The sequence below is a fragment of the Mauremys reevesii genome, linkage group 13 (genome assembly GCF_016161935.1).
Source record: "Mauremys reevesii isolate NIE-2019 linkage group 13, ASM1616193v1, whole genome shotgun sequence".
In the NCBI taxonomy this organism is placed as follows: Eukaryota; Metazoa; Chordata; order Testudines; family Geoemydidae; genus Mauremys; species Mauremys reevesii.
Window position 1 is genome coordinate 18,249,997 of NC_052635.1, and position 23,538 is coordinate 18,273,534.

The window sequence follows — 23,538 nt, forward strand, 5'->3', positions numbered from 1 at the left end:
ATAATAATAATAGGAGATATACCTATCTCCTAGAACTGGAAGAGACCTTGAAAGGTCATTGAGTCCAGCTCCCTGCCTTCACTAGCAGGACCAAGTACTGATTTTTGCCCCAGATCCCTAAGTGGCCCCCTCAAGGATTGAACTCATAACCCTGGGCTTAGCAGGCCAATGTTCAAACCACTGAGCTATCCCCAATCCCAATCCCAATCCTAACTACTGCTGCTGAGATAAGTGTGTGGAAGTTACTTTGAGCAAATTGAGGTTATCAACTTCCAGTGTGATCAACCAATTGATAATATTGAGCAGGGCTTGCCAGTTTCCTTCCACAAACTCCTACAGTGCAGGAGAGTTGGGCGGTATAGATCAGCTGGTGGAACAAAAACATTCCAAAAAGCTCATCTGGTTTGCTCCCATGGGAGGAAACTACCCTCTGCTCATGAAACTTGAGCAGATTAACAGGTCCTTTAGAGCAGAGGCTGACAGACTTTCCAGTCATGACTAATGCTTTGCCTAAATAGGTGAAGGATTAAATAAGGGTTTGTCTACACTGCAAAGCGTTAAAGTTGGTTTCATAACCAGCTGTTGCTCCTACCCCTCCTCCATTCACATACAAAATCCTCACACCCAAGTTTGGTGGTGCTTTCAACCTGGGCTAGCTGGTGGTATGGGTAAGAGCCTGGGTGCCACTTTCACTTGGGCTGGTAACCCACCCGCATTTGAGGTGAGGACACAGGCTAACTCACTCCAGTGCTGTAGTCCTCCAATGCCTTCCCACAATTCCCCTTGTGTGCAGAGGACAGACGAGTTCTCCCACAGTTTGCTGGGGGGAAATCAGAGCAGCTCATTCTACTACAGCGCAAAGAACCATGGGATATGCCCCCTGAAGTCCTAGTCATACAAAGCACTAGTGGAGACACAGTACCTCTGAGTTCTGTAGTGTGGCTGCTCATGCCCAGGTAGGCTTACCTGGGTGTAGATCACATGGGCTAACTCTGCAGTGGAGGCGTAACACTTTCCCACTAAAGGTAATCACTGAAAAGGCACCGGCAGAAGGAGAAGCAGCACAGAAAGGAACAGGAAATAAGAGCCCACATACAGTTATAAATAAAAGCAGATTCTTTATTTGGAAAACTGAAAGTGGTGAACGTTTGCTGAGCACCAACAAGGCAAAGTTATTTTATTGCCCTTTTGAACTAAACTCTCATCTCTGTTATCTCCAAACATACCCATGGGATTATCCCCATCTTGTAACAGCAGAGAAAGCAGGAACATTACTCTCTGGAAATTCAGCCTCCTTCTGACAGGCACACAGGACTGTCAGAGTTACAGTGCCATCTACTAGGAGACAAGTGATCTGGGAAATCCCACCCTCCTGGGCACATCTGTTCTCTACACTTACCTGCTCTCTCTGCTTGTAGTTGTGGAAGCTCTCACTGGAGGGAAAGAGGGACTGACTGAGGCCTATATATAGAATCATAGAACTGGAAGGGACCTCGAGAGGTCATCTAGTCCAGTCCCCACAACACAAGCTTTGAGTGAAGGCACCATAGAAGCAATTGTTGTAAATAGATAACCGTATAAAATTACTTTTGCAAAATCTGGTAAATGAAGTTTAAAAAATATATTTGCTTTATGAAGAAAACATAATAGAAAATCGCATGGCACTCTACAAAGGCACAACAAAAATTATCTGAGCCATCTAGGCAGCAGGAGGACTTTGATGCAAATCAATATATGAGGGTTTCTATCAAGTTGATTTGGGAAGAGAATAGAAACCCTCTGTCCAGCAATGCATGATCAAAGACATATATTGGCAAACATGATAGCAATTAACTCATATTCCAATAAACTCAGCATGGAAAAATGTTACTTGGTTGTCAGTTTTCTGCAGTTCCATGCACCATGTGGGCTTTGAAATCTAGTCATAAGTCAGGATTGTAGTAAGTACTGAAGTAACTGATTCAAACGTATAAATTCTCAGAATTTGGGAGGCCAGGTTTGCTGTTTTTATTGCCTCTACTTATAATTACATCTACATCTACATAATACATCACTCCAATCAGGGCTGGCTCTAGGCACCAGGATTCCAAGCATGTGCTTGGGGAGGCCCTTGTCAAGTGGCAGCATTCCAGCTTTTTTTTTTTTTTTTGGTGCTTCGGCAGCAGCACTCCGCACCCCCCCCCCCTTTTTTTTTTTGCTTGGGGAGGCAAAAAACCTGGAGTCAGCCCTGACTTTCTGTGTAGCATCTCTGTAAATAATGTTTCATTTCTAACATTCAGCAGAAACTAGAGATACATGGTGTGTAAATCAGAGAACCGAGAGTGATCCATTTCAGAGGTGCTGGGCAATAAATGATGTGCGACAGAATCTGAATACGATTGATACATAAGCAGAGATGCTCTTCCTGTTTCTTTGGAGATGTGCACGGCAGGTATCCTCTCCTCTACTCTTGCTTTGCTCCAGGTAGCTTCACAGGAGCCCAGCCCTGCATCTTGTAATAGGACACCAGCTGCTTCGGAACTTCAGCCAGGACTGTCTGGGAAAGAGCCTCCCGAGGAGCCTGCAGGAGACACCAGTGTGAGCAAACCAACGTGACAGCACATAATAAAGGGCCACGTTATCCATCAATTCCCCTCAAACAAGGAAAGACTCAAAACGATGTCTTTATAGCTTCAGCTCTTGTCCAATAGGGATTATAGGGAATTCTGGGCAATCAGTACAGCTCTCTCACTGAAATACATTATAAAACAGTAGAGAGACTAGGTGGGTGAGGTGATATCTTTTATTGGACCAACTTCTGTTGGTCAGAGAGAAGTTTTGAGTTTACACAGAGCTCTTCCTCAGGTCTGGGAAATGTGCTCAGAGTGCCACAGCTAAATACAAGCTGGAACAGATTGTTTAGCACAAATAATTAACACATATTTCAAGGAACCATTCAACGTGAAGTGGCCCTTGAAATCAACATTGATCCAAGCTCTGACCCACTAAAACCTCAGGTAAGAGTCACTGCACAGGCGGGTATGCTCTCAGAACCCACGGCAGAACTTCCCTGTAAATACTGACAGTTTGCTGATGTGTTTGAAAAGAAAAAACACAAATATCCTCCCCTGCCCGAACCCAGAGACTGCCCAACAGATCTGCAACCAAAAGTGCTGTTTCCATTTCGGTGAATCTCCGCTAGGTTTTATCAGATTATCTCTAACAAAATCTAACAGGTTCATTCATAAATCACCAATACCGGCTGGAGCACCAATTTTCTTAATTAAGAGAAAGATGGCAGCCTCCAGTTCAGTGTGGATTACCAAGCCTGGAATCAAATCACAATCAGGAATTGATACCTGCTACTCCTAATTCCTATTGATTGGCCTCTCCCTGCTCCCACCCTGAAGCTTGCTACTAATCAACAGAAAAGAGAAACCATGAAACCTGAAACAACATCAGGGAGGGCTTCCATGGGCCCTGGTTGGAAGAAAACCAGGAACTCTGATTGGTCAGAGCAGGGCATCCTATTTAAATCTAAAGAGAGGCATAGGAAGTTGTCTGAACAACTGGGCTTTACCTGGCTGCCACACTGGACCCTGCAGACTTATCTGACTCCTGACCCCTGCTTCCTTGCCTTGTTTCTGATCCTTGCCCTCGGTCTCCAACTCCAGCTCCTGATTCTGCCTCCGGCTCTGACCCTTGGCTTGCCTCCCAACTCCAACTCCTGCTCCAATTGCTAGACCCAGCCTCCTACATCCCAGCCCTGACATTGAGGCCTCTTCTATACAAGAAAGTTTTTCTGTATAACCTAAGTTGTGAATTAACTGAATACCACTGTACCAGTAGTCCGTCCTCCCCCACAAATGTGGCCACTCTTATTCAGTAGAAAAGTGCCCTTTTCAGTTTAGCATAAACCTTTTCTCAGGCAACAGAAGCTAACCTGAAAAGAGACACTCTAGGTTTTTAAACTAAATCATATGGAGAACCTCATATTCCCTACTGTGCAGCCAAAGAAATAGCAGCTTATTGCAGTCAACAGCAATTCTATGAATCTGAAGAAATTTGGACCCATTTCTAGATATATTTAGATAAAAAATATTGAGATGCTATAAGAATGCCAGACCTCCATTCCACCTAACCCCTCCACTTCCTCCCCCTGGTGCCTCCTTCCCTCCTTTGCAATATTCATGTATGTTTATTTTACCCCTCACCCTAACATATGCCTATGTGGTAGTATCTGGTTTTCCACCTTTGACAAGTTGTAAAGCTGCAAAATGTTATTGCAGACCCTATAAAACAGGAGATATTTGGACCCACACAAGCTGTAAGTTGTTCACCTTTTTGCACTTTTAATTGCCTGTTTCTTTCTGAAAATCAATAAGAAATTAATCACAAAAAGCAGCAGCCACTCTTACACCACAACAGGAGAGTCCAAACAGGGTGTCATACCAATAGAACTACATGGGTACAACTGGTAAAAATCCCTGTGGGGGCAAGGCCCAAGAGGAACCAGCCTTCCCAGTAACTGATGGGCTAATCCAGAGGTGGAGGGTGCTCCAAGAACAACGGGCCAGGCTACATCAAACAGGGATCCTTCCCAAGAGCGGTTTTGGTTTATTATTATTTGTATTCTCGTACAAGGAGCCAAGGAGCTCCAGCCACGGACCAGGCCCTGCTGTGCTCGACTTGGAACTATTCCCTGGGGGTGGCCATCAGACACAGCCCCAGGAGATCTTCTCACAGTACTTTGGGACAGCTCAGCTTGTCACTGTTTCTATGCTCTTTGAAAAACGCTTTGCTATCCATGTTAAAATTAAAACGCCATTGAGAACGCCATTCTGGACAAACTCCATATAGTACAAGTTTAATTTCAACTCAAAACTTGGGGAAAAGGTGAGGCTGAATGACAGCCTACAGGCAAATCAATGTGCTCCCATGGATTGTTCAGAGTGCAATCTACCAGGAACCAGGCAGGCAGGGCTGAGGTGGTAACATGCTCCGCCCTGCTGGATACCTCACTCCTGTGCCACCGAGGTTATGGAGGCAAAGAGGTCAGGCCTAGTGAGGTGACAGGAATTTAACTCACATTCCAGGGGAGATACTGCGCTCAGTATTCTGATCTCCTGGATGCTGAGAACATAGCAGAGGCAACATGCTAAGCCCCTGGTTGAATGGAAGTACCTCCACTTAGGCCTGGTCTACACTTGGGGGGGGGGGTGTCGAACTAAGGTACGCGCGTAGCTGAAGTCGAACTACCTTAGTTCGAACTACTTACCCGTCCTCACGGCGCGGGATTGAAGTCCGTGGCTCCACCGTCGACTCCGCCACTGCCGTTCGTGGTGGTGGAGTTCCGGAGTTGACGGGAGCGCGTTCAGAGTTCGATATATCGTGTCTAGATGAGACGCGATATATCGAACTCCGAGAAGTCGATTGCTACCCGCCGATCCGGCGGGTAGTATGGACATACCCTAAGTCTCTTGCTCCTCAACCCAACAAGCTGGGAGTGCTCAGCTTCTGATGGGCAGGTAACATCTCTCAGTTCTCTGAGGAACAGTCTCCAGAGCAATTTTGGGCCACACTTCCTCGCAGACAGCTCACTGGCTTCATACACTAATTATATGGTTAACAGATTCTCTACAAAAACACTCCTCTCTCAGATCAAACCTGTGACAATTGTGTACAACGGGATCAGGATTAACAGGCTGGGTTTTTTCCTCATGTTAAAATAAAAGATAACTTACATTGAGGAACTGTCTGAAAGGCACAAACTGGACAATGTCTCGTACAGCTGGCTCCCCTGTCAAGGACTTTAATACGCCGTCGTCCCCATCGAGGAATTCCATGGCTTTGAAATCAGCATTGCCAACTCCAACGATAATAACAGACATAGGCAGTTTGGAGGCATTAACAATAGCTTGCCTGGTTTGATCCAGATCAGTGATCTCACCATCTGTGATGATCAGTAGTACAAAGTATTGCTGCAAAACATTAAATCAGGCAACCAGCGAGTTTAACATCAAACCGAATGCAAAAGAAGCCCCTGCCTTAGCCATTGCTCCTTTGAGGAAGGGAAAGCAGATGGTGTTGTGGATAAGGCACAAGACTGTTCCCAGTTTTGTCACACAATATATGTGTGACCCCTGGCTAGTCACTTCTCCCTCTGCAACTCAGATTTTCATAATCTGGATCTAGTTTTAAAGGGGGCGGGGGGATTGGGAGGTTTAGTTCAATTAAGTTTGTAAAGAATTTTAAGATCCTTGGACAGAAAACAGTAGGGAACAACAAAGTACTATTGAAGCAAGTACAGTGGCTGCAGAACCTGCTATTTGATGCTGTTTTCCTTGCTGGTGGTATTGTTACAAAGGATAAAGAAATTAACTTTAAAGTGACTTTACACCCAAGAGAGTACCAGATTGTGCCAGAGCCGGTCCCCTACGGATACCACTGAGGGGAAAACTTCCAGCCCTGGTGCATGTGGCGAGCACACACACCTACAATAGAATAATGGACATGAGCAAGCACTCTAAGAACAAGTAATTTTATCAGGCAACATAAGGCTTTTGTGTTGGTGAGACTTGGTTTTCAAATTGAATAAATGAAACTGTACAAGTTAATGGTCTGATTTTTAAACAAGCTAGGCATACAAATGCAATGTGTGTGCAACTGTATAAGAGCATTGGTCTCAAGTTGCAGTGGGGGAGGTCTAGGTTGGATATTAGGAAAAACTACTTCAGTAGGAGAGTGGTGAAGCACTGGAATGGGTTACCTAGGGAGGTGGTGGAATCTCCATCCTTAGAGGTTTTTAAGGCCCAGCTTGACAAAGCCCTGGCTGGGATAATTTAGTTGGGGTTGGTCCTGCTTTGACCTCCTGAGGTCTCTTCCTACCCTAATCTTCTATGATTCTATGAAAGTGGTGCACTAGAAAGGGTTGAAAACTTTTAAGGGCCTCCTTACTGCCTCATTTTGTGCATCCCGTGCTGACCTGCATCCTCTCCAGGGAAGATTACTCAATTACTTCAATTCACTGGAACTGCACCAAGAAGGGAGGTAGTTCACACTGACCCCTTGTGACAGGGTGTATAAAGCCAGTAGTAGGAGTAGGGTTAAGGAACAACTCTGGACCCAGACAACCCCACCCAGCCTCACCTGCAGAGCATGCGCCAGGTGGAAGTGGGGCCTAAAAGGCACCCAGATAGCTCAGAAGGGAGCTGACCAGGCAGGGAGAAGGACCTGATTCTGGAGCTACTGAGGAAGAACATGGAAACTGCTCCTCTGCAAAGAGGAACAAATCCACTAGACCCCAGACTGACTTAAGGCACTGTTTGTTCTACATTACCTTGGTTACAGACTGAAAACACTTGACCTATAGAGTGAAGGGGTAGGAAGTGACCCAGGTAGGACTGTGTTAAGGTGCTCCTGGGTACCTGAGCTTGGCTACCCTCACAAGCCCTGGGCCAGAGTCCAGCGGAGTGGGAAGACCTGGGCTCCCCTACCGCCCTCTAACAACTAGATGTCACCTCCATCAAGCGCCTACCATTGCACCCCACCCCTATTCAGCAGTAAGCACAGAGCCAGTGTTTCACCAAGACATTACAAGGTGGAGTAAAGGTCACCTGGCCACCACAGGCTGAGTGAAATACCAGAGATCTGAGCAAGTTGGAGGAACCAAATTAGAGGAGTCCAAGCAGGGAAGGAGAAATCTCTTTGCGATTCCATTCAATCGCATCCAGGGAAAGTGGAAAGGTTGAGAGTGCAGGTCTGTAACCAATAAACATGGACTTACAGCAGCTGTTCCTTGCTGTGCTGACTGAGCTGCAAACCTTGCCACGTGGTTTATAATAGGAGAGAAATTTGTTGGCCCATAGAGTCGGACCTGGGGCAGTGCCTGGCGATAAGCATCCACAATTCCTTGGATTCCTATGCAACAAGAAGGTCTGAATTACCAGAAAAAAATTAACATTTTACCTATCTTGCTAATTATTTTATGAGCATTATCCTTCTGGCATGTTACGATAACCGGACACCTTTAAGGTGCATACAGAAAATCATACTGGACCGATTACACAGGAGCAGCAAGGGGGCAGTGTTTGCCCAAGGTGGTAGTCAGCGTGGCCAGTGGGAACCTGCAGAGAAGTGGCGGGTATACGGCAGACTCCTCCCATCTTGTACTTGCCAAATGATTTTCCAAGAAACAACACTGGTTAGTGCTACTAACATAATGCAGCTGATGTAAGTTTCCTCTACAAAAGGACGTCTGCCGCTGATGGGCTGGTGTGTGCTTAGGCTGGTGACCAGCTGCGACTACCAATTTGTGCAAACACATTTATTTCTGCTGTCTCCCTCCCCGCATTTTCCTGCTTACGCATCTACTGCATATTGTCTAAATCCTAAATTGTGAAGTCTCTGGGCAAAGATTATGCGTTCTTTGCTTGTATAGTGCCTAGTTCAGTGGAACCATGTCCTCATTTAGGGTCCTTAGCCACTACTAGGCTAGAAATACTATTGAAAACCTTGTCTACGCATGACACTTGCACTGGTTTAACTAAAACCAAGTTGTAAAAATTGATTTAGTGAAACTGTTACAAACTCTTGTGTGGACACTTAAACTGGTTTATTGATTTGGCTTCATTTTGCAATTTATGCTACACTCACACTGCCTGTCACACTGGTTTTAATTGCGTAACTGCAGGACCAAGGCTTTCCACAAGGCTGGCTTAAAGGGACAACCTTGAGGTAGCAAGGAAAGATCCTAGCCATGCAGTGGGCAACCATATTCACTCTGGGAACAAATACTTGGATTCACACAGGAAAACTCGCAGATTTGCAATTTTCTGCTGGCCCCAGACAAGATAGAAAAACTAAAGTTTCTTAAATTTAATGAGCATGTGCTAGGTACTGAATAAAGAGGGAATGAGACAGTCCTACCTCCAAGGACTTTATAAACCAACTCAAATGAAAGAACAACAATTAAAAAGAGGATCGTAGACAAGCTACTGTTTAATACCACAGCTTTTGAGAACAAAAGAAATAAACTTCAATACTTTTAAAAGCTACATTTGCAAAAGGATGAATATTTAGTGAACATTTGGGTGAAGAAATGATACATATGAATCCAGAGTATTTGGAATGAATCATCCACAAACTAAGACCTCTGCTGCCAAAAAGAGCGAACGATTGTTCCATTTCCAATTTCTGTGGGGATAAAAAAACTGAACAATTTAAACCAGCAGTTCTCCTATTCAAGAAACATTAACAAAGTCAAAGGTGTGCTTACCCTGACAATAGGGGTTGTTTGGGTTAAAGTTCAAGGCAAATTCATGAGACACCTGGAAGAGAGAACATTTACATCCATTTAGTGAAACACTGACACGCACACAAGAAGTGCTGGCAGAATTCGGAGAAACCTACCTGCCAGTTTGGAGGAACCTGAGCTCCAAACCCAAACGCAGGAAACAGCTTATCTCTGCAGGAGAAAGGGAAACAATAAGAAGCCTGAAAAATTGGGATATCCACCCCCACATTGCCTCCCCTTATCGCTGCTTCAATTGATGGAAGACGAATGCTGCACAGGACCCAATCCTGTTCCCGCTGAAATCAGCAGAAGGTGGTGCAGGTCCTGTGAAAGCATGCTGCTGGGGTTCAGTGCTGCAAAGCTTGCTTTGGGTCACCGAAAAGAGGCGCTCAAATCCCCGTTCAGAACACCAAACCCCTTATCAGCAGTTTCTGCTCACATAAGGCCTACCTACAACTTAACAGCAGGGACGCTGCAGGACAGGACTGGTGTTCAGGGACAGAGCTAAGAGCGCACAATTATCCAGAGATATTCGTTCCTCACCTTCATAAGCACCAAGACGACTCTCAGTTTTGAAAGACAGAGAGAGAGCTGCAGCCCCATGTCATTTCCAAAGTGCAGCTTATTTGCACAGTATAAAGGAATACAAGTATGCAGCAAAACCAGCCAGTACAGGCAGATCAGCACAGGTGCATGGGATCATCTAGTCTGATGTCCACAAAACACAAGCCAGAAAATATCACTCAGCAATTCCTGTATCAAGCCCAACCAATCTGGTTGAACTAGAGCAAAGCACTTCTTTCCGCTTGGATTACAGACTTCAAGAGATGGAGAATCCATCACATTCCTTGGTAATGGTTAATTACCCTCACTGCTAAACATTTGCACCTTATCTCTAGTTTCAATTTGTCTAGCTTTAATCTGGCAGAAATTAAAGTTCTCCACATGTAGGTACTTAGATTGATCAGGTCATCTCTTAATCTTCTCCCTGATAAACTGGGCTCCTTTAGTCTCTCACTGTAAGGTGGGTTTTTCAGTCCTTACATCATTCTTGTGCCTCTTCTCTGAACCCTCTCTAATTTTACAACCTCCCTTTTGAAGGGTGGACAACAGAACTGGACAAATATCCACATCCTTGTGGATGTCTAGCCATCAGCTCAAGCTCAACACGGCTAAAATAGAGCTCTTGATCTTCCCCACCAAGCGCCTCCCTGCTACCTCCTTTCTCAATAACTGTGGATACCACTGTCATCTTTCTTGTCACTCAGGCCCATAACTGGGATGCCATCTTCAACTCAAACCTCTCTCTAGGTCCTCACATCCTGGCTGTCTACATCCTGCTAATTTCTTCTGCATAACATCACTAAGATATGGCCTCTCCTATCCATCCGTGAAGCTAAAACTCTTCTCCAGGCTCTCCACAGCTCAATTAATGCCACATCCTTCTCTCTGGCCTGGACAAATGCAAATTTGTCCCATTGATACCCATTCAGAATGCTGCTGCAAAGACCATTGTCCTAGCCCGGTGCTCTGACTATGTAATCTCTCTGTTTGCATCCTTCCACTGCTTCCCTCTTTTCTACTGTATCAAACACAAGCTAGATGTCTACACTTTCAAGGCCTTTCACAGCCAATCCCCACCCTACCTACCATCTCTAATTCAGTAATAAAAGTTCACACTTCTGTGGCAAGGGGTGCATTTCCCGGCTCATGCTGTGGTGCAGAATTGTGGCACACATAATTAGATGATCCAGTAGCCCAGTGATCTCATATACTCCGGAACTGTGGAAGGATCATTAGAGATCAAACTCAATCCTGGTCAGAGAATGGCCTTTGTCTGACCCTACTTAACGAGAGGGATGGTCACAACAAGCAAGGGGCTATAGGGACTGCAGAAAGATGGTTGAGAATTCCAGTATCTCTCTCAGGACACACACTGTCTCACTGAAAAAACTAATGATATTTCAGGTTAAGAGAGGACTAAAGCCAGACAGAGCTCATCAAAACTAGAGAGCTGCTAGCAATTGTTTCCCACTGAACTGAGATTTGAACAAGCACGGCATTCAGGCATGAAATGCGTCACCGGCAACAAAAGATTAACACTTGACAGCAGCATTACACATTAACCTATAGCCCTTGACTGCCAGCACATTTTTCAGAAGCCTGTGGATGAATCAGTTAAAGCAGGGGTTCTCAAACTGGGGGTCGTGAGGCTATTACATGGGGGGGTTGCAAGCTGTCAGCCTCCACCCCAAACCCCGCTTTGCCTCCAGCATTTATAATGGTTTTAAATACTTTTTAAATACATTAAAAAGTGTTTTTAATTGATGGGGGGTGGGGGTCACACTCAGAGGCTTGCTATGTGACGGGGGTCACCAGTACAAAAGTTTGAGAACCTCTGAGTTAAAGAACCTCTTACATACGTGTCATAATCCTGGACCACATTCCCCACACTCCAGATGGCAGTCAGGTATTCATTTATCCCATTTGGACTGATGTAGTGAAGAGAATCTGGTGACTTTGGATCTCCATTGGAGCCAGTGAAGTCTATACCCACCTGATTAAGAAGATAAGAACAGCAGGCCGCTGAAGTGTCACCAGCATTACAGGTAAGCAAGAGAAAGAAAACACTTCTATCCAGAAACTGAAGCTCACGCCTAGCCCAACACTTGTGCACATGCAGATTGGCACCAAATCTCCCCAGGACCAATGAACAGTACTGCTCTGGGCCCCCTCCACTCCCTGGAAGTCGTAGGCAGGCACTGGCACCTGTGACATACCCCCCAGGGCACAAGTAGGTATTGGCACCCTATTCCTAGGGGATGGACAGACACCAGCTTGTTTACTGCTAGTCTAAACATAAATTACCTGAGAAGGGTTTAAGAAGCTCCCTGCCCATTAGAGTTGTAATTAAAAAAATGTAATAATTGGAGATATACCAATCTCCTAGAACTGGAAGGGACCTTGAAAGGTCATCAAGTCCAGCCCCCTGCCTTCATTAGCAGGACCAAGTACTGATTTTTGCCCCAGATCCCTAAGTGGCCCCCTCAAGGAATGAACTCACAACCCTGGGTTTAGCAGGCTCAAACCACTGAGCTATCCCTCCCCCCTTACTGTGAGATACAGAGCAACACTAATGACAATCAACCAAAGAAATTACTTTGAGAGATATTAGAGAGGAAAATGTCTATTATATAAAACCTCTGAATTATTATGTTGTCATTCACAAAGACATAAAGCAGGTGAGCAACTCACTGTGAAGTTAATCTGGCAGCCTCCCATGACGTAATCCAGGAAAGAGTATTCAGTTTCAATCTAAAGGAACAAATACTCAGGGTTACACCTCCTCTCCCGCAGGGACAGAAAAGCTGGTAGTTTGGAACACAAGCTTACCTTGCAGGATTTTATCCTAACAATTCCAGAGTTTTTGTAGCTCTTTTTCTTTTGTTTCTTCCCAGGGTGAATGCATTCAAATTCCACCTACAGGACGCAATGCACAGAAAAGCCAGATTACTGACATACTCACCTGAAGAAAGCAGAGTTCAGGAGTTTAAACCAGAGCAGTGCAAAGGATGTGATCCAATCCAGCCCTCCCCTCCAAAAATAGTGAAATTAATGGGATTTTTAAACACACACACAGTAAACAGACATAGATTTTAACCGCTCTGCCACATGCTCTGTTTCAACAACCATATTTTAAAAATAGTCAGACTTTCCAAAAAAAGTCTATTGCTCTAGAAAACTGGCCTCCTGATGGTAGGGATAAGTCAGCTATGCAGCAAGAACACTCCTGGTATGTCTCCTGGAGTCTGCTATGCTGGAGTGAACAAGAGGGGGAAGCTACTCTGCTTCTGCCCGATTCTCCAGAGACAAAGGAAAATGGAGCTGATGAAAGCATGGCACAGGAACTAGACAAAGGGCACCAAAATATCTTCAGGAGGAGGAGATGCAATGGCAACCAGGAGTTACAGATTGGGGTGCTCGGGGTGCAAAATGTATTTACTTTTCTGGGATGTGTGTTTATGACATTAGAGCACAAATAAAATTACTTCTGAATGTGGAGCAGAGCTCTACACTAGAGCTACCCAACAATCTCTTGCAAACCCTTTGCAGTGAGTTATGGCCCCCTCAGCTAAAAAAAATAGGGAAGAAACAGAAAAAGCTCACCGGAGAGCTGCCACCTGCTTTCTGCAGCTGAGACAGGTTAGTTTCAAAACTGCCTATCAAATCATGTGACCCATCACTATCATAATCTGTACAATGTACCTGAAAGGAAAGAAACAGCAGGCAATGGACAAGGGTATTGTATCAGGGAGAATTACAGCGGCTCACCACATGATCTCTCGCTTCCAGCAGCTTTGCAGTGATGCAAGTGAACTCCCCTATTAAATCAGAACTGGTGCTGTCATCCATATCACTAACTGAAACCTGACAGTAAAAGAGACACTCAAAGTGAATCCTGGTTAGAGACAGAGAAATACCGCTACTCAGCTGTTTAGCTAACCGGCAATTAGATGCAACTCACATGCACAGCATAAGTTTTGCTTCAATCAGGATCTCTCCCCAACTAAATTGATCTGCTTTGCTAGACTACTGAATATTGTTTACTTTTATATAGGTTCAGATGTATAAACATGATTTTATTCTGCAGAAGGTACTCAACTGTAATATGGGGAAAGAAGCAGTGAGAATGCTGTACCCAACATCTTCCAAAGTCTTTCAGGTTTGCTTACATAAAAATAGTAACATGGACTGTATTGGAGATTGGCAGTTCCACAAAGCAGAAACCTAGCCTATCTTCTTTTGTATTTTGCACAGTATCAAGCAGACTATCTATATCTGAATTATTAATCACATTTAGATCAGCCTGATTCCCAAATGCTAATGCCAATGCAAGGGATCATGGCATTTAGAACATGCTAAGATCTAAATCAGTTATAGCACCACATGACATTAGCCACTAGAAAGCGGTATGTATGAGGTTTTAATATGCACAAAACACACAACGCATATTAAAAATCACAGAATGCAAGTACTCCAGTGGAAGCAATCGAAAACCAATGCTTACGAACTGGTGCCTTTCCCCACCTGTTCAAAAACAAACTCCATATGCTCCACAGACTTCAAAACTTACTGACTTTTGGTGGTCTGGCTTTATAAAGAAAAAATTACAACCAACATAAGACATAGCTCAGCACAAGCCATCTCCTCACAATCAGCTTATCCCAGTGTTCTGCTCTCAGGATTGCTCAGTGAACATTCTATATAAGGGTGTCAAACTCATTCTTTGGAGAGGCCCAAATTACATCTGTAATTATAGCCTACAGGGTTAAATTCAGATCTCACAAACGCCCCTTGATCCACTGCAGCTTTTCCCACTGGTCACTGGGAAATTTGCACAAAAATCAAGGGTGAAATGTGCCTTTACATAATAAATAATAACCAAAAGTTCAGTTAAGTGTCTTATAGTCACATTCAACCTCACTCAATGGAAAAGCATGCTCCCTTTTAAGAACACTGTTATTTCTTCCCTTTACTTCTCTTCCTTCTGTTTCCTCCTTTCCTCTGCATTCCCCACTCTGCAGCCACTTTCAGTTTTCACCATGAGCTTCTCTCCCATCCCTTTCATCACCCCATCTGCTAAAACCATTTGCAATTAAACAGATAATGCTCACATTTCACAGGGTTGGAAGGGACCTCAGGAGGTCATCTAGTTCAACTCCCTGCTCAAAGCAGGACCAATCCCCAGACAGACTTTTGCCCCAGATCCCTAACTGGCCCCCTCAAGGATTGAACTCACAACCCTGGGTTTAGCAGCCAATATTCAAACCACTGAGCTGTCCCTCCCCCCTTAAACCATTGAGGCTGCAGAAGTACCAACCTGATGAGCTAACAGGACAGGGAGTTCTCACCTCAGAACCTTATATCCTCTCCACTTAAAGAGCTACTCTATTCTCCCTTGTATCTTGGTGGGGAAAGAAGCCCAGTGAGTCATCAGAATCCACTTAGTTTACTAGGAAAAGAGTCACACATGTTCACAGGATAGAGCGTCTTCTGTACCGGTACAGCTGCGTCGCTGCAGCGCTGTATGTATAGACATGGGCTACCATTGCTAGACTGTTATGATGCTCAGAAGGAAAAAACATTTCTGAAACATGCTCTTTTGAGCTATAATGGGCAGTTACAGGCTGTCAACACTGACTGCATCAGTGACCAGCTAGCAATATTGTAGGGAACAGGCCATAACCCAAATGTCAGCAAATATTTATCCCTGCATTTTGTCCAATATTTTGTGGGACCCAAGAGGTCCTCAAAGTGAATAAAGGATGCTCGGCCTCCTAAAAATGAAACTACCATAATTCACAGAAGGCAGTGGCTTCTGCTCTACCCCTTGTGTCATCAGATTGATGGGTAGCTATTTTCTTCTTTAAAATCTTGTTTTACGTTTACACGAAGAACTAATTCCAATGAAAGATGACTTTGATGGAAAAAAGACAAACAAGGACACCAATTTTTGTCACAAGTTGAACGAGTTACTTCTTTTAAAAAACAAAAAAGCAAGAAAACCCTGTCAAGGTCACTCACTGCATCACAATGCAGCAGGATAGTAGTGCAGTGTGCAAAAGAATTACTGAAATATTAGTTAGTGTCAGCACTAATTTGAGGAAATCAAACCACATCTGTTTATCTTGAACTTTGGTTAAATACTCTTGACCCAAAATATCCTCACACAAAAGACCTGCAAAGCTGATGTCCAGAAGCCAAATCAAACAAATAAGACTTTGGTGCCCATGTTAAATCATTTGAACAGTTATACTAGTGTATCCGGAGCACAGTGTGGAGGCCTGATTCAGTGATTGCTATGCAGCATGTAGTCATAATAATGGCTACGAGCAGTTTCTACATGAAGCTTAGGAAGCCCCCAAAGTAGACTGACTGAGGGTTCTGTGAAGCAAAAGCTGGACATGATGGCAATGAGTCAAAAAAGGGGCACACATCTTGCCCAATCACTCTCTCACCAGGATGTAATTAGATTAAAATCAGGGGCTTGACAACTTGAGATTGTTAAAGATCCTATGACATTTCCCCACAGTGCCTCACCAAATTCTGACGTGATATTGTCTTCTTCAGTGCTATTAAACCACAGTTGTCCTTCAACCCAAACTCACCTTTCCACCTGTAATCAAAGGATAATACATCCCTTCTTCACAGGCATGTTGTGGAGTTTGTTTAAATGTTTGTGAATGCTTTGAGGTTCTTGACTGAAAGGCACTATGTGGAAGTATATTATTAGCATACAGTTGCCCTGAAGTGACAAATATGGATTCCTACTGTAAAGCACAGCTTTCAGAGCCTAGCACACAAAACCGAACATAATGAAATGTCCCCACTCTATGCCATGCTTGCAAAGTACAGAGGATTTTAATCTAGCATCAATTTGGCAAACAGGGACAACAAACATTACCAACATGGGCCTAGTCAGTGTCTCTCTCACGTCTCAAATGTCTTTAGGCCAAGAGGATTCCTCTTTTTTGGATATGGTCAGGTTTTTCCCCAATTATGAAGTACATTAACTTATCACTGAAATCTTTTACCCCATATTTAGCACCCCAAGTCATACTTCAAACCTTTTTTCCTTTTTAACAATCTCAGTAATTCTTTGGATTTACCATGCTGCACACACATACTGACTGGCATGCATGCCTTTTGCTAAACCTTTAAGATCTGATTCCCAGCACAAGGCTTCCTCACAGGCACAGTGAGACAGGAAAACCTAGAAAGAAATGTTTTTTGGGTTGACTGACCAGATAAAAGGCTGGTTTAGGAAGAACAGCATGTGGTTTTGAATTCATTTATTGTGAAAAGAGTATATTTTTAGACTGCACCTCTAATCAGAAACTTCAGTGAATTAAGATTAGGTAACTACATGGGGTGTTTTAGGACACAGCAAACTGTCTTATGAACGTGGAGTATTATGCTGAAGATCTACTCACGACCTTGAGTCAGACAGAGTCATTTATTGTATGTAAGAGCTCAAGGAGTTAGAACCTAGACCCAAAACCAGACCCTTTTCAAGGAAAAGCCTCTGCTCAAGCTAGCAATAGGGAAAGGGTCCCCGCTAATATGAATGGATGTGACCAAAGATGGCACTGAGGTTTACATTGTACCATCGCCTTCCTCAGCACCATCAATTTGGTTCAGCCTCTCAGCTACGTTCCAGACAATGACTGAAAGTCTGATAATTGTCTATGGATCAGTTGTTAGGGAAGAGCATGGGAAACTTCACTTTTGCATTTCTTGACCTATTTTAAATTTGACACGTGCTATTGCATTCACATAGATTTTGCATTTAATAAAAATGATCTCCTATTTGCTAATATTTAAATTTTTAAACAACTTTTCTAGATAAGCAAAGATTGAGCAGCCTGATAACCACATAGTTAGTTAATGTCAACCCAGAGGCAGTGACTTACAATTGCAAGGAATAAGAAAGAGAATCTAATCACTTAAGCATTTCCAAAGACCTTACCTTGATTGGTTTATTGAAGTCTCCTCCACAGAACGTTTGCAAGGGAACACTAAACTTCCTCCAGCATGGATTTAAATTGTTCTTAATCACCTGCAAGATAGCAGATACAATAAATAATCTTGCATGGGGGATGCCACATGCAAATAAAAGAGCTTTAACATTGTCAAAATCAAGAGTTCTGCACCATGCTGAGGATCTGGAGGCAATTCTTGAGCTGGAGGTATGGTGTTTCAGACTATGTCTACTCTACAGAGCCTATGCAGGCAGTGCTTTGTCCATACAGTCCCCTACAGTCAACATAGCTTACAATGACTTAAGGAGTTTTTGTGCTGGTATAGGAATACCACCTCCCTGAACAACATTAGTTATGTGGACAGAAGCACTGTTCTGTCGACGTAGCTGCATCTATGCTGAGGGGTTTGCCAGCAGAGCTATGTGGGTCGGAGATGTGGGGGGTTTTCACACCCCTGACTGACACAGCTATCTTGATATCAATTTTAAGTGTAGATCAAGCCTCAGGCTGCGAACCTCTCAGATTTTGCATGCTAAGAACATGTCTACACAACAAATACTACAGTGGCACAGCTGCAGCTACAAGGCTGTAGGCAGATGCTTACTACAGCAACAGAAGGGGTTTTTCCATCACTATAGTAAATCTACCCCCTCGAGAGGCAGTAGCTACAGTGGGGGTTAGGTCAACCTAACTATGTTGCACGGGTCATGAGATTTTTCACAGCCCTAAGCGACGTAGCTAGGGTGGCCTAAATTTTAAGTGCAGACTAAATATATTCAAGGTTGGGCCTGATTAATCCCTGGAGGAGAAATCCTGTAAAACATAGGTAATGCAAAAAGAGCTCACAGCTCAGTAGGTGCCACTCTTTCCTCTAAGTCAGGACTGAACCAATGCTCCAACACCATTAAGGGACACTGCATTTTTTTTTCTTCGGATTAAACATTAAAAAAGGTCCTAACATGGCCATTAAGGAGTCTCTACTCTTGTTAAAGTGCCATAGGTCCTAACCCTAGTATGCTGTGAAAAATCCCAGTGTGGCTAACTACATTCTGTCTACCCTTATGAGTTAGCTTGGAAAATACTTTGGAATCCTTTGAAATGAAACACACTTAATGAAGCACCAGTTAGCATTAGTGGTGCAAGAGTTCAGTAGACACTAAAACTAGTTTCTGTGAAATCACAGCTATAGCCTATTCCCCACAGCACAATATGTTCTCCCTTTTCAGGCAATGAATCATAGAATCATAGATTATTAGGGTTGGAAGGGACCTCAGCAGAACCGAATGCTAGAACAGTTTGTGTCAGTGTGGAAACCCTACCTCTGATCTGTAGACCAGTTGCCATTTTCCACCATCACTCGGCTTGTAAAATTCCAGAAACGGATCCGATTTGCCCAAAAAATCCTGTAAAAATAAAAAATAAGAGTAATCAACCCCCCATGCTTTACCCAAATAAATACCAAAACACTTAGCAGTGGATATTTGGGGTAAGGAGTATGTCACGTTTGGGGATGGAAATGACGGAAGGGGGGCATCCCCAGTGGGACAGAAAGCACGGAGAAGTTTGTGTGACAGTGCACATATTACAATGGCACATGTGCATCACTATAGCTATGGTTGCATCGTGATAGCTGTTTACAGGGTCAACCTTCCTAAGTCCTTTAAAATCGACATGCTTAGGCAGATTTGTTGAAATCTGGTGTGCCTCATGGGAGTATGGGGTGGCCTTAGTTATACACATATGGGGTCACTTGATCAAGGCGTTTCCAGGTTACAGGTCCCCCCAAAAACAAGTTTCCTTCTGCTGCCTTGTACTGTTAAACTGAGAAACTAATGACTAGATGAAACAGCCCTCTTTGCTGTGAACTCATGCTGCATTAACATAACTAAACAGTTATCACAGCCCTCCCTTATGACAAAAGGAGTTCTGCACTGAGGGGCTTGAGGATGCTGCAATGTGAGAGTTGTATTTTGGAGGGAATGTAATCCATGTCTTTGGGGGGAAAAAGGGGGGGGGATTACAAGTGTAAATGTCTGGGGGGATATTAGGGGACAGAGAAGTGGGGAAATGGAGGAAGAGGGATTTTGGACTGCAGCGAGGAGGGGAGAGAGGGGGATAAATAAGGATGGATGACAGGTGAGGCAAGAGAGGTTGGGGACTCAGATGTGGAAGGCATGGTCCCCCAAGCTCTGCCAGCACACCCCCACCTCATGTACTCCACAGCTCTGCCAGTGCACCCAATTCTGCACCTGAAACTGTCCCGCACCCTCCAGCACTGCACCCACATCCTGCATCTCAATCCCCCCAGCCCCAATCATAAGAACATAAGAATGGCTGTACTAGGTCAGACCAAAGGTCCATCTAGCCCAGTAGCCTATCTACCGACAGTGGCCAATGCCAGGTGCCTCAGAGAGAGTGAACCTAACAGGTAATGATCAAGTGATCTCTCTCCTGCCATCCATCTCCACCCTCTGACAAACAGAGGCTAGGGACATCATTCCTTACCTATCCTGGCTAATAGCCATTAACGGACTTAACCTCCATGAATTTATCCAGTTCTCTTTTAAACCCTGTTATAGTCCTAGCCTTCACAACCTCCTCAGGCAAGGAGTTCCACAAGTTGACTGTGCGCTGTGTGAAGAACTTAATTTTATTTGTTTAAAACCTGCTGCCCATTAATTTCATTTGGTGGCCCCTAGTTCTTGTATTACGAGAATAAGTAAATAACTTTTCCTTATCTACTTTCTCCACATCACTGATGATTTTATATACCTTGATCATATCCCCCCTTAGTCTCCTCTTTTCCAAGATGAAAAGTCCTAGCCTCTTTAATCTCTCCTCATATGGGACCTGTTCCAAACCCCTAATCATTTTAGTTGCCCTTCTCTGAACCTTTTCTAGTGCCAGTATATCTTTTTAGAGATGAGGAGACCACATTTGTATGCAGTATTCAAGATGTGGGCGTACCATCGATTTATATAAGGGCAATAATATATTCTCCATCTTCTTCTCTATCCCCTTTTTAATGATTCCTAACATCCTGTTTGCTTTTTTGACCGCCCCTGCACACTGTGTAGACATCTTCAGAGAACTATCCACGATGACTCCGAGGTCTTTTTCCTGATTCGTTGTAGCTAAATTAGCCCCCATTATATTGTATGTATAGTTGGGGTTATTTTTTCCAATGTGCATTACTTTACATTTATCCACATTAAATTTCATTTGCCATTTTGTTGCCCAATCACTTAGTTTTGTAAGACCTTTTTGAAGTTCTTCACAGTCTGCTTTGGTCTTAACTATCTTGAGCAGTTTAGTATCACCTGCAAACTTTGCCACCTCACTTTTTACCCCTTTCTCTAGATCATTTATGAATAAGTTGAATAGGATTGGTCCTAGGGCTGACCCTTGGGGAACAAAAACGGTTACCCACCTTTTAGTAACTGTTGTTCTTCGATATGTGTTGTTCATGTCCATTCAAAGTAGGTGTGCGCGCGCCGCATGCATGCCATCCAGAAGATTTTCCCCCTAGCAGCGCCTGTAGAGTCGGCCCTGGTGCCCCGTGGAGTGGTGCCACTACGGCGCCCTATAAAGGGGCCCGCCGACCCTCCACCCTCTCAGTTCCTTCTTGCCAGCACTCCGACAGAGGGGCAGGAGGGTGGGTATTGGAACGGACATGAACACCACATCTCAAAGAACAACAGTTACTAAAAGGTGGGTAACCGTTTTTTCTTCTACAAGTGGTTGTTCATGTCCATTCAAAGTAGGTGACTCACAAGCCTAATCTTAGGTGGTGGGGTTGGAGGTCACTGCCGACTGAAGCACTGTACGACCGAAGGCAGCATCATCCCTAGCCTGGTGCGTGATGGCATAGTGCGACGTGAACGTGTGGATGGAGGACCACGTGGCAGCTCTACAAATCTCCTGAGTCGGGATCTGAGCCAGGAACGCCGCAGAGGAGGCCCACGCCCTGGTAGAGTGGGCCGTAACCAGAGGGATAGGGGCTCTAGCTATACGATAGCATTCCCGTATGCAGGCCGCAGATCCACGAAGAGATCCTCTGAGAGGAGACCGGGAGCCCCTTCATTCTATCCGCCACCGCGATGAAGAGCTGGGTCGACCGTCTAAACGGCTTTGTCCATTCAACATAAAAGGCTAGGGCCCTGCGGACATCCAGGGAATGCAGCCTCCGCTCCTTACCGGAAGAGTGTGGCTTTGGATAAAACACCGGTAGGAAGATATCTTGTCCCATGTGGAATTGGGAGACGACCTTGGGGAGGAAAGCCGGATGAGGTCTAAGTTGGACCTTGTCCTCATAGAAGACAGTGTACGGGGGTTCGGATGTCAGCGCCCTGAGCTCCGATACCCTCCTGGCTGAGGTGATCGCTACAAGGAAAGCGACCTTGTATGACAGGTACAGCAGACAGTATGAAGCCAGGGGCTCAAAGGGAGGCCCCATGAGGGCAGAGAGGACCAGGTTGAGGTCCCAGGTAGGAGCTGGTTGACGGGCATGCGGAAACAGCCTGTCCATGCCCTTGAGGAAACAACCAACCAGCGGGTTTGTGAACACCGAGGTGCCCCTCTCTCCCAGGTGGAAAGTCGAAATGGCCGCTAAGTGAACTCGAACCGAGGAGAGGGAAAGGCCCAACTGTCTCAGGTGGAGCAGATAGTCTAAGAAAACGGGAATTGGGGCCCGCAATGGCTCCTGCCCTCGCTGACCGGACCAGATGGAGAAGCATTTCCATTTGGCCAGGTAGGTGGCCCTGGTCGAAGGTTTCCTACTACCGAGCAGCACTTGTCTGATCTTTGGGAGCATTGCATCTCCACCAGGTTCAACCATGGAGCATCCAGGCAGTGAGGTTGAGTGATTGCAAGTTCGGGTGGCAGAGGCAGCCCTGGTCCTGCGTGATCAGGTCCGGCAGCAGGGGCAGCGTCAGGGGCGCTCGGGTGGACATGTGCAGGAGCGACGTGTACCAATGTTGGCGCAGCCACACCGGTGCTATCAGGATTACATGGGCGTGATCCCTGCCGATCTTGAGAATTACCCTGTGTATCAAGGGAATTGGAGGAAAGGCGTAGAGCAGCCCTTCCCTCCATGACAGGAGGAAGGCGTCCGACAGAGACCCTGGGCTGTGGCCCCGGAGGGAGCAAAACCGCCAACACTTCCTGTTTTCCTTTGAAGCAAACAGGTCTAACTGGGGACGACCCCAGAGCCGGAAGATTGAGCGCACTATGTCCCGACGAAGGGACCACTCGCGACCCCGGAAAGAGCGGCTGAGGGCATCCACCAGGCTGTTCTGTTCCCCCGGGAGGTAGAACGCCATCAGGTGGGTAGCATTCTGAACGCATTCTGGGACCGGGGGGGGAGGGGGGCTGGTGGGGCGGGAGGGAGGAGAACTGGATAGAATATCCCCTCTCTACCGTGCGAAGCACCCAACTGTCCGACGTGATTTGGGACCAGGCATGGTAGAAGGGGGACAGACGTGACCCAAAAGGTAGGGAAAGAAGGATCCGGAGTCCTGATCAGTAGGCCGTCCTCGACCGTACCATCAAATAGGGGGCCCTAGGCCCCGACGTCGGTCTCGGTTGGCCGGATGCCTGGCCGGAGGGGTGGCATTGGTGGCGCCTCCTGCCGTTCCTGCCCCGTCTGCACCCAACCTCTGGATGATTCTGAGGCTGGTAAAGGGCACGGGGCTGCTTGCGGCCTAAACTGCCTACGTTGGG

General features: G+C 45.3%; 1 protein-coding gene across 5 annotated transcripts in view; it reads right to left on the minus strand.

Annotated features, from left to right (window-relative positions):
* Window positions 1-1,606: 1,606 nt before the first annotated feature.
* The window catches only part of CPNE1 (copine 1), a 97,839-nt gene continuing 75,907 nt past the window's right edge, over window positions 1,607-23,538 (minus strand). For 4 of the 5 annotated variants that reach the window (XM_039499423.1, XM_039499425.1, XM_039499424.1 and 1 more), the window contains 11 exons: window positions 19,137-19,220; window positions 17,805-17,894; window positions 13,442-13,540; window positions 12,668-12,754; window positions 12,530-12,589; window positions 11,698-11,831; window positions 9,391-9,445; window positions 9,257-9,308; window positions 7,766-7,899; window positions 5,724-5,960; window positions 1,607-2,560 (listed from right to left, as the gene is read on the minus strand). In XM_039499423.1, coding sequence (XP_039355357.1) covers window positions 2,444-2,560; window positions 5,724-5,960; window positions 7,766-7,899; window positions 9,257-9,308; window positions 9,391-9,445; window positions 11,698-11,831; window positions 12,530-12,589; window positions 12,668-12,754; window positions 13,442-13,540; window positions 17,805-17,894; window positions 19,137-19,220 — 1,149 coding nt within the window. In that variant the 3' untranslated portion in view covers window positions 1,607-2,443. Of the gene's footprint in view, window positions 2,561-5,723; window positions 5,961-7,765; window positions 7,900-9,256; window positions 9,309-9,390; window positions 9,446-11,697; window positions 11,832-12,529; window positions 12,590-12,667; window positions 12,755-13,441; window positions 13,541-13,606; window positions 13,703-17,804; window positions 17,895-19,136; window positions 19,221-23,538 lie in introns of all 5 variants that reach the window. The other variant, XM_039499422.1, reaches the window with a different exon arrangement.